General features: G+C 38.2%; 1 protein-coding gene across 1 annotated transcript in view; it reads left to right on the top strand.

Annotated features, from left to right (window-relative positions):
• alcama (activated leukocyte cell adhesion molecule a) overlaps positions 1–13,520 on the top strand; it is a 37,445-nt gene that overhangs the window by 12,935 nt on the left and 10,990 nt on the right. Inside the window, exons 2-9 of the mRNA XM_085364307.1 lie at positions 2,901–3,007; positions 3,932–4,151; positions 5,809–5,873; positions 8,030–8,117; positions 8,514–8,684; positions 10,521–10,645; positions 11,756–11,888; positions 13,397–13,509. Of these exons, the coding sequence (XP_085220433.1) occupies positions 2,901–3,007; positions 3,932–4,151; positions 5,809–5,873; positions 8,030–8,117; positions 8,514–8,684; positions 10,521–10,645; positions 11,756–11,888; positions 13,397–13,509 (1,022 nt within the window). The remainder of the gene's footprint in view (positions 1–2,900; positions 3,008–3,931; positions 4,152–5,808; positions 5,874–8,029; positions 8,118–8,513; positions 8,685–10,520; positions 10,646–11,755; positions 11,889–13,396; positions 13,510–13,520) is intronic.

Here is a 13,520-nt window from a genome sequence, read left to right as displayed (position 1 = left end):
ATCACAGCAACATAAAAGGACATGAAGCAAAAATTCACCACGGTGTACCAGGTAGAAAATGTTCCATTTGGGAGGGGGAAATTAATGATGCATTCGCAGAGTTTGGGAGAAAAGACACTCACAGTGAATTGCATGCAGATGGTTACGGTAAAGCCATTTTAGCCATCATATATGGAAAAACTTGTGATACAGTATATTCGATATATCGCTCACCCCTAAGTCCAAGACCTTAAAGAGTATTGAGATTTGGAAGTTGCAAGAGTTAGATTGAACATAGTCACTTATATATCAAGTTTGCATCAGAGAAATTTTCATTGCCTTCAATGTCTTCCTATCACCAACTCTGCTGTGGTTGTGTAAGATGTAGTCAGAGTTTCTAGCAAATGCTTTGTTTATTGCAGATGTGCCGGAGTCTAATCGGAAAACCTAATTTGAGAACTTGGGCCCATTGTCAGTGACAACTTTATCTGGTATTCAGTGTATTGCACACATTCTCTGGAGCGTGTCAGTAGTGACTGGAGCTGTAAATACCTGAAGTGCAAGACTACTTGGGGCTCCTATTTTTTTAAATCAATGTAGACAACCAGAGGATCGAGGCAACAAACAAGGCAAGTCCCCTGGACTGGATTGGACTGGGTGTTTTAAACAGAGAGACCATCTACACTTCCTGTTTTGTAGGACTACACGATATGACCAAAATTATATAGTGCAATTCCTACAAATTTAGTGAATAGTTTATATCATTACCACATCAAAAGTTTCTTTTTTTTACATTTAGATTAGATTAACTAATATGGACCTTACATGGTGTTATCCAGTAGTGACACACACTGGATGACTCACACAATCATCCAGTGATTGGATACAATGGCAAAAAATGCAATGGCAATTTTTTTTGCCATTGCATGAAACCATATATTTATAGATGTAACTTGTAATAGACATTATTATTTTTCTGAGTCTTTATTACATGGCGTACCACAGGGAAAAGCCTGTTCTAATGTTTGAGTCTGAGGTTTATTATGAGGACCTGGCTCATATTTGCCTCTGATTCATAAACTCTCTCTGTACTCTTTAATGTGATTCTTGCAAAGAAGGTTTGTTGTGTTTGTGTCTGTGGTGGGGACCATTTTCTTGTATAATTTGTGCAGTTTTCTCCTCCATGTCACACTTTTCATAACTGAATCACGTCCACGCCACAGAGGTAGGCCCTCGTTTAGGAACGAGCTCCTCAATTTGTTTTGCCTGGTTCTTCTGCTGTACCGTGGTGATTATTGCAAACTGTCATCTAAGTCAATGAAAACATATTACAGTAAACCGTGTCTTTTGCGACAGCACAAAATAAACAATAGATGTTTTGATATCATCATCTGATATATTTTGTTATATCTCACATCTCTGTATTGAGGTGCTGGTTCCACGGATCGGCAACATCTGCACTTTATAAAGAACTCAAACAGCAACTTGCTTAGAGCCAAAATAAATTTTACACATATAGTATAACTTTAAACAAAGCTACATTCAACATCTATAGAACAAACTTATACAGTTACACAAAAACTATACTAAACAAAGTTGTTGGGGTTTTTTTTTTTTTTACTCGCTACTGAGCAGGGTGAAATTCTGAACAATAACTCCACAAAGTCACTTCAAACCTTAACAAATAGCCAAGGCTACATTAACATTTTCATCATAATAAAAAATTTCATTGTATGTTGTTAGCCTGTCTCTTACCATTCTCACTTTCTATATTTTTGGCTAATTTCACTCAGTAATATTCGAGTGTTTGTACTCACAGTTTTTCAACATGCTTTGTTTTTAACAGTTAATATATATTTTTTGTAGAAATGCAGAATTCAGTGACAAGAAACTGGACAGGGAAACAAGCAATATTGTTTTAACTGTCCATCCATCTTTTTCCACCAATTTTCTTACTTCTTTGACATTACACATGATCGTTGTGATGTATGGTATCACACATCACATTTGGAGTGACAGGATATTGTGCTATAGTTTGACTCACTTATTAACACCCAGGCATTTTAAGACAGTTATAGTTGGGAGGAGCTGCTCACTGACCCACTGGTACATTAATGATTATTTTCGTTGCTGGGTTTCTTAAGATCTCAGCAGTTGGAAGTGGGTTTGATGTACACAAGGATTGATTGAGTCAGGGGAGAAGAGCTACATGGATATGTTCATGTACCCAGGTTTGGCTAATCAGGGTGCAAACAAGCAGTACTCAAAATGCCAGCTGTTGCTGTACACATGTTACTGAGGCTACGTCCACACGTACCCGGGTATTTTTGAAAACGTAGATTTTTCTATGCGTTTGCACCTTTCGTCCACACGTAAACGGCGTTTTCGGTCACTGAAAACTGAGATTTTTAAAACCTCCGGCCAGGGTGGATATTTTTGAAAACTCAGTTTTTGCATTTCCGTGTGGACAAGAAAAACGGAGAAAACGCAGAAAATGCAGCGTCAAGGGTGTGCGCCTTTTTTGACGTAATACTGTGCGCCACGTTATTGTTTCGGTGAAATGAATTTCTACAATACTGTTACTGTTAATTGTACTCTCTGCAGCGTTTAAATGCTTACATATACACACACAGTTACTGTCCCTCCACACATACGACTCGGTTCTGCTTCTATACCCCATCCTTGTTTACTATTTCCCACTGAGGCTTCTAGACTTCTGATTGGCCAACATTTCTACATGATTAGAAATATATTGCCACCATTTCTGCGTTTACGTGTGGACGGGATTATTTTTTAAAACGGAAACGGAAAATCTCCGTTTTCAAAAATACCTGTGTACGTTTTTTTTTCCAGTTAAATGATAGATGGTAGCACTTTATATGTTTATTTATTCTAACAATTTGTGGTCTTTTGTTATGCAGTAAAGGGAACAGCAAACTTGACTACTTTGTATGGAGAAACCATTGTTATGCCATGCAATGGTGGAGCTCCACCACCGAAAGATCTGATGTTCATCAAGTGGAAATATGTAAGTACACACTGACATTGAGTTACTTGTGAAGTAAGCAATCAGCTGTGTGAATATCACCATCCAGTCTAAAGCTGGGCATACACTGTGCAATTTTTTTTCAGTCGCATTATGCAGCTTCTGCTCAAACAGTAGGATTGAATCACAGGGATTAGAAGTTCGTAGGTCACAATGCATGGTCTCACACTATACAGCCCGGTGCTCTGATGCGACCTGTTGTGAAGGCCCACCTTTTAGCACATCCCAGCACACCCACTCACTAAACTCTGAGCCTTCCTTCCTTCATAACACGACCTGAGTGCTCACACTGTGCGTCCATAACATGAAGCTTATAACACAAAATCTGTCTCTCTCTCTCTCCCTCTCTGTCTTTCACTCACACAGACACACACCACCACCATCAACTTTGCTAAATTGCTAATGAAAAACATTGACCAGCCAGCTGCAATGGAGCAGCAATGTCCATCCAACTCTTTTCACGGTTGTTGTGTGACAAATTGCACAGTGTATGCCCAGCTTAAGGGAATGAATAAAATAAAACTATGAGAGAGTGTCATGTCTAGGGCAAAACTTTAGGCTTATGTCCATCATAAATCTACAGCTAGTGTCTTCAAGACTTATTTAAAGAAGTCAGATAAATATGGCTCCACTTAATCCACACTGTAATTAAAGAGATTACCTGGCAAAGATGACCTGTTGAATTTTGCATTATGAGTTAGCAGTGTACACCTATTCTAATTAGCACATATGTGATACATTTGTACGTTCTACTTGGAGAATGCTTGAATGAAAGCTTAAATGCATTGTTTAAAATTGTTCTATTTTTGTGCATGTCTATTTAAATACGCTTGAAGAATGAAGATTTGTACAGATTTGACAAACCCTGTCTTCTTTGTCTTATTCTTCTGTTGCCTTACACTTTAGGAAAAAGATGATGGCACACCTGGTGATCTGTTAATCAAACAGGCTCACAGTGACCAGGCCACAGTTCAGGCCACAGATGGTTATGCTCAACGGGTCAGCATCAATAGGCACTTCAGCCTGCTCATTACCCAGGCCTCACTCAAAGACCAGAGGACTTTCACCTGCATGGTGGTGTCAGACGCCAACCTCATGGAGTATCCCGTCTCTGTTGTTGTTTACAGTAAGCTTAACTACAATCTTGAATTTTGCTCCTCCCCTTATTTATTCACCAAGGCTGTCTAAACTTTATTTTTGTAAAAACAACAAAAACAAAAAACCAAAGCGAGCTTTTGGTAAAAGTGTGACATAATAATATTTCTAATCTTTTTGCAACTTTAATTCATGGTGGCTGTGGCTACAATGTAGCTTCCCCATCACCAGTGTGTGAATGTGTGTGTGAATGGGTGGATGACTGGTTGTGTAAAGCGCTTTGGGGTCCTTAGGGACTAGTAAAAGCGCTATACAAATACAGGCCATTAATGTCAGACTTGTGGTTCTGAAATGGGAGACAGAGCCTTCAGCTTTCAGGCTCCTCTTTGGGGAATCAGCTCCCAGCTTGGATTTATGAGACAGACACCCTCTCTACTTTTTAAATCAGGCTTAAAATTCCTGGATAAGTGGCCTGATTCAGCGATAAAGCACATAGTTAGGCTGGAACAGGTCCTCCTTTAGTAATGCTGCAATAGACCTGGCTTCTCGGGGCTTACCATGATAAACTGGGCTTTTTTGTCCTCTCACCCCTTTGGACGCATCATGCACCACTCTGCATTTAATTAAGGAGTTTTCATTATTCTCTTGCCCTCTTCCACAGCATGTCTTTTGTCCTGTCCTCCTCCCCTCACTCCCAACCAATCATGGGAGATAGCCGTCCCTCCCTGAGCCTGGTTCTGCCTGTTAAAAGGGAGTTTTTACCTCCCGTTGTCTTTTCCCGCCTGTCCCATTTGTTGTTTTTTTGCCATCAGAATTGTCTAAAGGCCAAGAAAGATGCCCAACGGATTTACTTTACCAAATGGACCATCCCAGCCTTGCCGTATTGGTCTATTTGATTCACCTTTGTTTCTATTGTTTATTTTATTTTATTTCCACCTGCTACACATGTGACAGACATGGCTGGGGGAAAGGAAAGGGAGAAAGAAAGAGAGGTAGGGAAAGAAAAACAGTGGGGAAGAGGAACAGTGATAAAGGGCAAAAAACAGCAAAACAAACAGACAAAAAATACATATATCAATCACCTGGATCACCTGTTGAGAAAGAAAAAAAAGAAAACAAGCAAAAACAAAAGAGAGCAATATAATAAACAACATCATTGCAATAATCTATGTGAATATAAAAATAAATACTAAATATTGAATATTATTGTGCAGCACGTAAGATTGACAGCGCACAGTGTGCTTTGAGGTAGGAGCCAAAAAGGGTGTAGTTTGTGTCTTTGAGCAACCGTGTGTACACCTGTGAGCATGAGCGCGTTTGTATTCAAAAGGTTCCTTCATGTAATGATCTGCTAGAGGGTGTGGGGAGCCATAGCCCTGTCCTCCTGAAGCAGGTATGGAGGAGATCCGGGCTCCAGACATCCAGAGACCTCAGAGCACAAGAGACCAAGAAAGACCAACGGAAGGGCAACCGTGCCACTCTCTCAAAAAGAGCTGAGGAAAAAGGAAAAACTACCTCCCGTTGTCACCAAAGTGTTTGCTCATTAGTGGTCGTCTGATTGTTGGGGTTTCTTTGTATTATTTTAGGGTCTTTACTTTACAATATTACGGCAACTTTTGTTGTAATTTGATGCAATCTAAAATTTGAATTTAATTCGAAACCTTGATTTTGTCCTTTTGTGTTTGCAGAGAAGCCATCACCAGTGCGGATTATGGACAAAAGTGAATTATTACAGAAAGACAAATTAACAGCGGTAAGTCTCAGTGTTTGTCCATCAGATGTGTCAGGTTGTTCCATGATGCAGCGTGAATTGTGTATACAGAAATGTTTGCAAAATCTAGTTATGCAGTATTAGGTGAGAGAGAGAGAGAGAGAGAGAGAGATTTAGTGGTGGAGAATGCAGAAAGCATGACTTTGTTCTTATAGCATTTTCATTAGATCACAAAAGTCAGTCAATGTCTGTTTTGCCATGAAGGTGACTGTAATGAAGGCAGGTTTTGTTGTTGACAGTCACTGTTAGACTGCTCCTTCTGAAGGCCACGTCTAATTTTGTCACAATGTGGTTTTTACTTGTGAAAGTACTAAGAGCTTGCTTCAGCATTATACATGAAATAGTATCAGCTTAGACAAGTCTTTGTGGTTTATACTAGGCTGAAACGAAGCTTTATAACATCTAAAGCATATTATACAGTAACCAGTGGCATCATTGTAACATTGTATGTGTAAAATTACATTGTCTGTCTTTACAACAGAGACCTTTCATAAGATTTCTTTTTTCAATTTGAAGTGACTTGCTTCTTTGGTTATCTCTAGGCCAGAATGTGCCTGCTCCGCTCACCTCTGCAAAACCATGTTTCACAGAAACTTGTATTTATACACGCTGTTACTGCACAGAAAGCAGCTGCCGTATTCTCCTGAACAATAGCTGTCGTGACTTAGACAATACAGCTACATAAGGGCTAGTATAAGAGGACTATAGTCAAAACTAGAAGCGAAGACTTTGTAGAGTGGGTTTTTTTTTTTGTTTGTTTGTTTGGTTGGGTTTTTTTGCAAGTTTTAACAGTTTTAACTGTTTTAACATAATCCTCTGCATATCTGTATATTCCTGAGCTCCTGTGCTGTATTATCATTAAAATGGTAGTAAAAACCGAAACAATTGTATACTCCTGTCTTCAGCCCAGCTGCGGAAGCCGCAGCACAACATGCAAGGTTAAAAAAATCGAGATGTGCACAATTAGCCAACACACCACAAAGATTGTGTTGTGCGACACATGAGACACCAAAATCGGTGTGCAAAGTTTCATGCTACCATCTGCACCTACCCTGCAATGAACACCCCATTCTGCAGGCATTAAGTAGTAATTGTTTTTAAGCCGAGATGAGGAAACTTTCATAGCAGATAGTATAAACAACTGAAGTAGGGGAAAAAAGAAATTCCAAGCAGTATTGAATGTGTATGTTACATAAGATGTGACTAATGAAAGGAAAATAAACTGATGGAAAAATAATAAAAAATGGAAAACTTGGCCCCTACAATCACACTTTCTGTTGTATATGTATGCTGCATTTTGCTGGTATAGCTTTGGTCCACTTGTCCTTGAAGAGGAAGGGGCACTGCAGCTCAGATATTTTTGTTTATCTAGATAACGTTTAACTTCTAGAAATTATGTAGTTAAAAGTTAGATGTTTTCTTGAACTTAACCATGTTCTACTTTTAGCTCCGACCACCATGATTGCAGCAGTAGGAAGGAAATATATTTTGGAATAATGTCTTTTATGCTTTAAGTAGTGTTCTAAAGAACCAAGTAAATATTTAAATGGTGATTTACTAAGGGAGAAACACTACCCAAACCTAACTGCCACTCGGCCCTCATTAAATCATGAATAAACTACGATTAACCACAGTTTTTTTGTTTTGTTTTTTAAAAGCTGAGTTCAGTTGTACTGGTCATACCCAGGCCTGATTTTTTTTTTTCATACCAGTTGCATCAAGAAATCGCTTAAGTAGCAACTTACAACTTTTCTGACAAATTTAAGTAAATTAAAAGATCAATCTCAATCTAAAGAAACCTCTGATAACAAAGTTATTAACATTTATCAGTTTGGAAAGGGTTACAAAGCCATTTCTAAGGCTTTGCGACTCCAGTAAACCACAGAGATTATTATTTACAATGGGGAAACCTAGAATGCTGGTGAATCTTCCCAGGAGTGGCTGTGTGATGAATCACATCCACTCCTAAGAAGTCAGAAAGGTCAATCAGAGAGTCCAAGTAAATGTCAGCAGTTGTTAAAATTGCTGTACTTGACATATGACATATCTGTGGGATGTTAATGATCTAAAACCTTTAAGTGTGACAAAAATGCAAGTTGGTGTATAATTGTTTATGTTTTGTTTTCTTTCATTTTTAGGTTGGAACATGTGTTGTGGCAGAAGCAAACCCTCCAGCCACTATCAAGTGGAGAAAAAATGGACAACTTTTGAAAGATGATCAAAAATGTAATGCATTTCTTCCCTTACGGTCACCTGTAAACTATCCAGTTACACTGGGGAAGTTGCTGTCATAGATATCCCTCTAGAGGGCATCATATTTATTCAAGAGAATAGCTAAAACGATATATGATAAAATTCATTGCTTACTTGTCAGAAGGAACACAGTAATACATTATAATTATTACATAAATGTTACATAATTTCCATAGGGATTAATAAAATATTCTGATTCTGATTAATAGGAAAGTCCTTGACTTTCATTGTCTAAATCAAAGCAATGTTGGAATAGTAACAGCTGACGAAATCTGTGTGTCTTTGACTGTTTGTCTGTCTGTCTGTCTGTCTGTCTGTCTGTGTGGGTATGTACATGTGTCTGGTGTGGTTGTCATCTTGCCTTTCCAGCTGTTGTGATCACTAACCACTTGAAGCTGGATCCTGACACAGGCCTATCCACCATGCTCTCCACCCTCCAATATGCAGCCACCAAAGAGGATGCTGATGCAATCTTTGCCTGTGAAGCCACACACACACTGATTAATCAGGAGACTGAGCTGGAACCTTTTCCCATTCACTGTGAGTGGAAGGCAGTGCTGACATCTGTCTGTATCACTGTACTACAACTATATGAAATCTGTTTTTTCCATCTTCTCATATAGAGCTACATTGCCACAAAGTAATTTTAATACTTGTATGCTTAAGGTTTTTAGGAAATAAATGGCTAAAATGCTTTCATTGCTGTTAGATAAGATCCAATGAAAATTTTGGAAGAAATTCCGTAGTGTGTAAAACTGCATGCTTCAACTCATGCACCATGTTTTTTAAGAGATTCCCTTCAAAGGTGTGGAACAGGGGCTCTCTCACTGCAGCAAACCAAACTGTGAATTTTAAAATCTGACAAGAGGAAATGTAAAATTCTTTGCATTTCAGGGATGTTTTCAGTCTTAATATTTTTTTTTTATTATATACACTACCAGACAAAAGTTTTAGAACACCAATTCTTTCCAGTTATTTATCACAATGCAAGGCAATTAAGTCCAATGAATAGCTTAAAATGGTAAAAAAGGTAAGTAGAGAACTGCCAGAGGATAAAAAAATACATTATTTATTATTTAAAATAATAGTTATATAATAGTATAATATAATGTAATAGTGGTCGTAGTAAGCAAGTCTCAGTTTCAACTGTGAAGAGAAGACTTCGACCTGTGGGTTTGACTGGACGAGTTACAGCAAGAAAGCCATTGCTAAGACATCAGAATAAGACAAAGAGACTTGCCTGGGCCATGAAACACCACCATTGGACTACTGAAGACTGGAAGAAGGTATTATGGACCGATGAATCAAAATTTAAAATCTTCGGTTCATCATGCAGGATCTTTGTACGCCTTCGAATAGGTGAAAGGACTGTCAAACTGTCAAACATGGAGAAGGAAGTGTGATGGTCTGGGGCTGTTTTCCTGGATCCAGGTTCAGTGACTTGTACAGAGTGAGAGGCACCCTGAACTAAAACAGCTACCACAGCATTATGCAGTGCCATGAAATACCCTCTGGTATGCACCTAGTTGGTCAGCGGTTCATCCTACAGCAAGATAATGACCCAAAACGTAAGTCCAAGCTATGCCAGAACTACCTCAGGAAAACAAACCAGATGGTAAGCTTGAAAACATGGAGTGACCAGCACAGTCTACAGACTTAAACCCCATCAAGCTAGTTTGGGATGAACTGGACAGAAGGGTGAAAGCACAGCAACCTACAAGTGCCACACATTTATGGGAATGTCTGCAACAGATATGGAAAGAACTTTCTGAAGAATATTTGATTCTATTGTAGAAAGAATGCCACTGGTCTGTTCAGCTGTTATATGTGCCAAAGGTGGCTACTTTTATGACTCCAAAGTTAGAATATATTTTGGTCTATAAATTGATTCCATGATTTCTTTTTCCACTGAATTTGTTTAGTTTTACTATGCTTTCATTTCAGCGTGCAATGAGACATTAAACTGCATAATAAAAATTAAAAAAAATTGAAAAAATGGGGTTTTCTAAAACTTTTGACCAGTGTATAGCTGCCATGTTCAATTTACTTTCAGTTTAGCCACAGATTAATCCTAATTACTGCATTTCTCACCTCTCCTGTCTTTTCTGTTACTGGAATGTTAGATTAGATGGAAGGGGGTTGTTGGATAATTAAGTCCTTGCTGGGACTACATCATGGGAGAATTTTATATTTGTGAATTGCTTTCAGTTCATACCTATCGCTCAGTAGATAAAGTACTGATCAGTCATATAATAATAATAATAATAATAATAATAATGATAATTTTATTTTATACCAATTAAATGAGTTGAGCCAGTTTGAGAGTTATCTATTCGTCAGTTGGAGGTGTCTTTGAATAATATTTCATATTTACAGATCCATCGGAGCAGGTTACTCTCCAGATTATGTCACAGCCGTCCATTATAGAAGGAGATAATGTGACACTAAAGTGTACTGCTGATGGCAACCCTCCACCTAGATCCTTCTTTTTTCACATTAAGGTGAGCCAGATCCCATTGTTTATCTTGCAGATGAGTAAAAATGTTTCTTGATCCACCAAACGGTCAAAAGAGACTTGGCACTTATGTTCACGTAGAACACAAGATTTTCAGGTTTTGGTGGTCAGAGGACCTCCCAAAATGTGATGATCTCAGGTGGAGTTTTGGTTAGATCATTTTTTGACCACATGTAATAACTGATGATGCCACATTATTTACCCACCTGATAAATTCAAATTTAGTTGAGTTTTTACTGGTGTTATAAAAATCTTGACAGACATAAATGTAAACTCCAGCTTGACTGGTTGACATATATTGTACTTAATGCATGCTTAATATGCAGTCACTGACCACTTTATCACATCTGTTCAGCTACTTATTAAGACTAATAACTAATCAGTTAATTTTACAGCAGCAACCTAATGTATTTAAGCATGTAGTTATGATCAAGACGACTTGCTCATGTTTAAACTGAGCGTCAACATGGGGAAGAAAGATGGTTAAAAAGTGTCCTTGAATGTGCCGTTTGATGGTGCCAAAAAGGCTGGTCTAAGTAGTTCAGCAGCACTGTAATTTTCCCACAAAGCCATCTCTAGAATTTACAGAGGATGGTCTAAAAAAGAGAAAGTATACAGTGAGCAACAAATAGCAGCAAATGTCTGTGTGAAGATTCTATGTTGAATACCACAGGTTAGAGGATGGCCAGAATGCTTCAAGCTGATTGAAGGCAACAGAAACTCAAATAACCACTTATTGTAACCAATGTGCAATGCAAAAGAGCATTTCTGAAAGTGCAACACTACAAACCTTGAAACAGAACAGTATCAACTGTTCAGGCTAGTTGTGTTGGCATAATAGGGGGATATTGTCTTGGTACACTTTTGGCCCCTTAATAGCAAATTGAGCATTTTTCAAATGCCACAGCCTAGTTGAGTATTTTTGCACACTATGGCCATTCCTTTATGATGATTAAGGCTTTTCTGTGGTCCAACCTGATACTGTCAAGGTCCAACTAATGAAGTGCCCCGTGAGTGAATGTGGTACTTCTAGTTATTATTGTCTTTTTGTCTGTTTTTTTTAATGGTATTTCTCTTAACTCCTGCTCTTCACCAGGGCACGAAAGTGCTGGTTGAAAATTCGGACAACTACACTGTAACTGCCATCAACAGAAAGGATACGGGTGAATACAAATGCTCACTGGTTGACAACGAGAAAGTGGAGGCCTCCCAGAACATTGTTGTTAGTTGTGAGTACTTATGACATAACCAGAGCTAAAGCATACTATAACATAACAAAGGACCAAGGACAAATGACTGTGGCAGAACAAACAAAATATAATGTTTCCCACCTGGAGTGAACATTTTTTAATTCCTGTTTATAACAAGGCACTTTGTTTACTGATGCTTTTGGGTTGTGTTTTTTTTAAATATGTTTCCAGCTAAAATAATATCCATAAATTTAAAATATTCAGAGGTACAAATTAGCTTAATCTACAGACATACTTAATCATCACTGATTAATTACACTGAATGAGTATGAATATGTTATTCTAGTGTTATTATTGTATCATTATTATTATCCTATTATTACCCCACACACCCAGCCATCCATGTGATGCAAAAGAAAATATGAATCATCAGATCTGGTCACCTTCTTCCTTTGCTCCATTGTCCATTTCTGATGCTCACGTGCCCGTTGTTGGTGCTTTAGGCGGTGGACATAACCCTAACTGGTTTAGAACCAGAATTAAGTTTTTCAGCAGTTTGGGCTATAGTAGCTTGTCTGCTGGACAAGGTGTAAAAACAGCCACAGCTGAAGTTTAGGTGCTGTTTTAACATTGTCCTCTATGGGCAAGGTGGATGGGGGAGGCTGCGCTTCGGTGACATTTCTTAGAGAGAACCATAAATCTTATCTCAGTGAGGATGACACTGGATGAAAGAGGACAACAATTTTTCAGACTACTCTCCAGCCTCAGTCTTTACAGTTGGTAATGTCAACATGCAGTAGTGGGAACATTCAATGAAAAATCTAATTCTTCATAAACTTAAACTGTTACTGTTTGAAAACCGTAAAAGATATCAAAACACAGAGTAATACCTGAAAAGTTAAAGGTCTTGGGGCCCATTAAAAGTTTTGCGTTTTTCTCTAGCTCAAAGTATGCTGAAGTAGTTAAGTTTCAATGTAGGGTGGGTTTGAAGAGGATTTATTTTTTTTAAAAAAATCATAAGAAGTTTAAAAGTTACAAAAAAAAGTAATAGCACACCTCACCAGAGGAAGCTGAACATTTTGGTATCAGAACTTTTTTTGTAGCACAAAGTATGTGGAAGTAGTTAAGTGCCAAAAATGTGCAGCAGGATAACAATCATGTGAATGCTTAAGAGAAAGTTGGCAAATGGCGACACGGTGAATGAATACTATGAATATAATTAGAAGGTGAATCAATAGAGAGTGTGCTTTGGATAGCACAGGATGATTACACTGTGAAATAGATGTCATCTATAAGTTTTCAGAAAACAGGTAACAGGAACAGAAAATGACACTTTACCGCAGTGAGAGCCAACAGACTGAATCAATGGCAGTTTTTTCCTTTGGCCTAAAACGGCCAAAATGAATGAAACACTGTGCTATCACACTAAAGAACAACAAGTGCTATACCGTGATAAAACAATAAATAAACAGTAAAGAAATACATTTTTAAAAATTAACAGAATTGAACTTACTTGACTCTTTTTTTTCTGTTGTATGTGTTGCCAGACCTGGACCTAAGTCTGAGTCCCACTGGAGAGGTTGTGAAGAACGTTGGGGAAACCCTGTCTGTGAAGATAGAGAAGAGTACCTCAGGTGATGCTAAAGAGTTATGGAAAAAGGTAAGGACTGT

The sequence above is a fragment of the Diplotaxodon limnothrissa genome, linkage group LG10, assembly GCF_057381915.1.
Source record: "Diplotaxodon limnothrissa isolate DT_005_m linkage group LG10, D_limnothrissa_male_GT1.1, whole genome shotgun sequence".
NCBI lineage: Eukaryota > Metazoa > Chordata > Actinopteri > Cichliformes > Cichlidae > Diplotaxodon > Diplotaxodon limnothrissa.
This window is presented reverse-complemented; position numbering and strand designations above follow the sequence as displayed.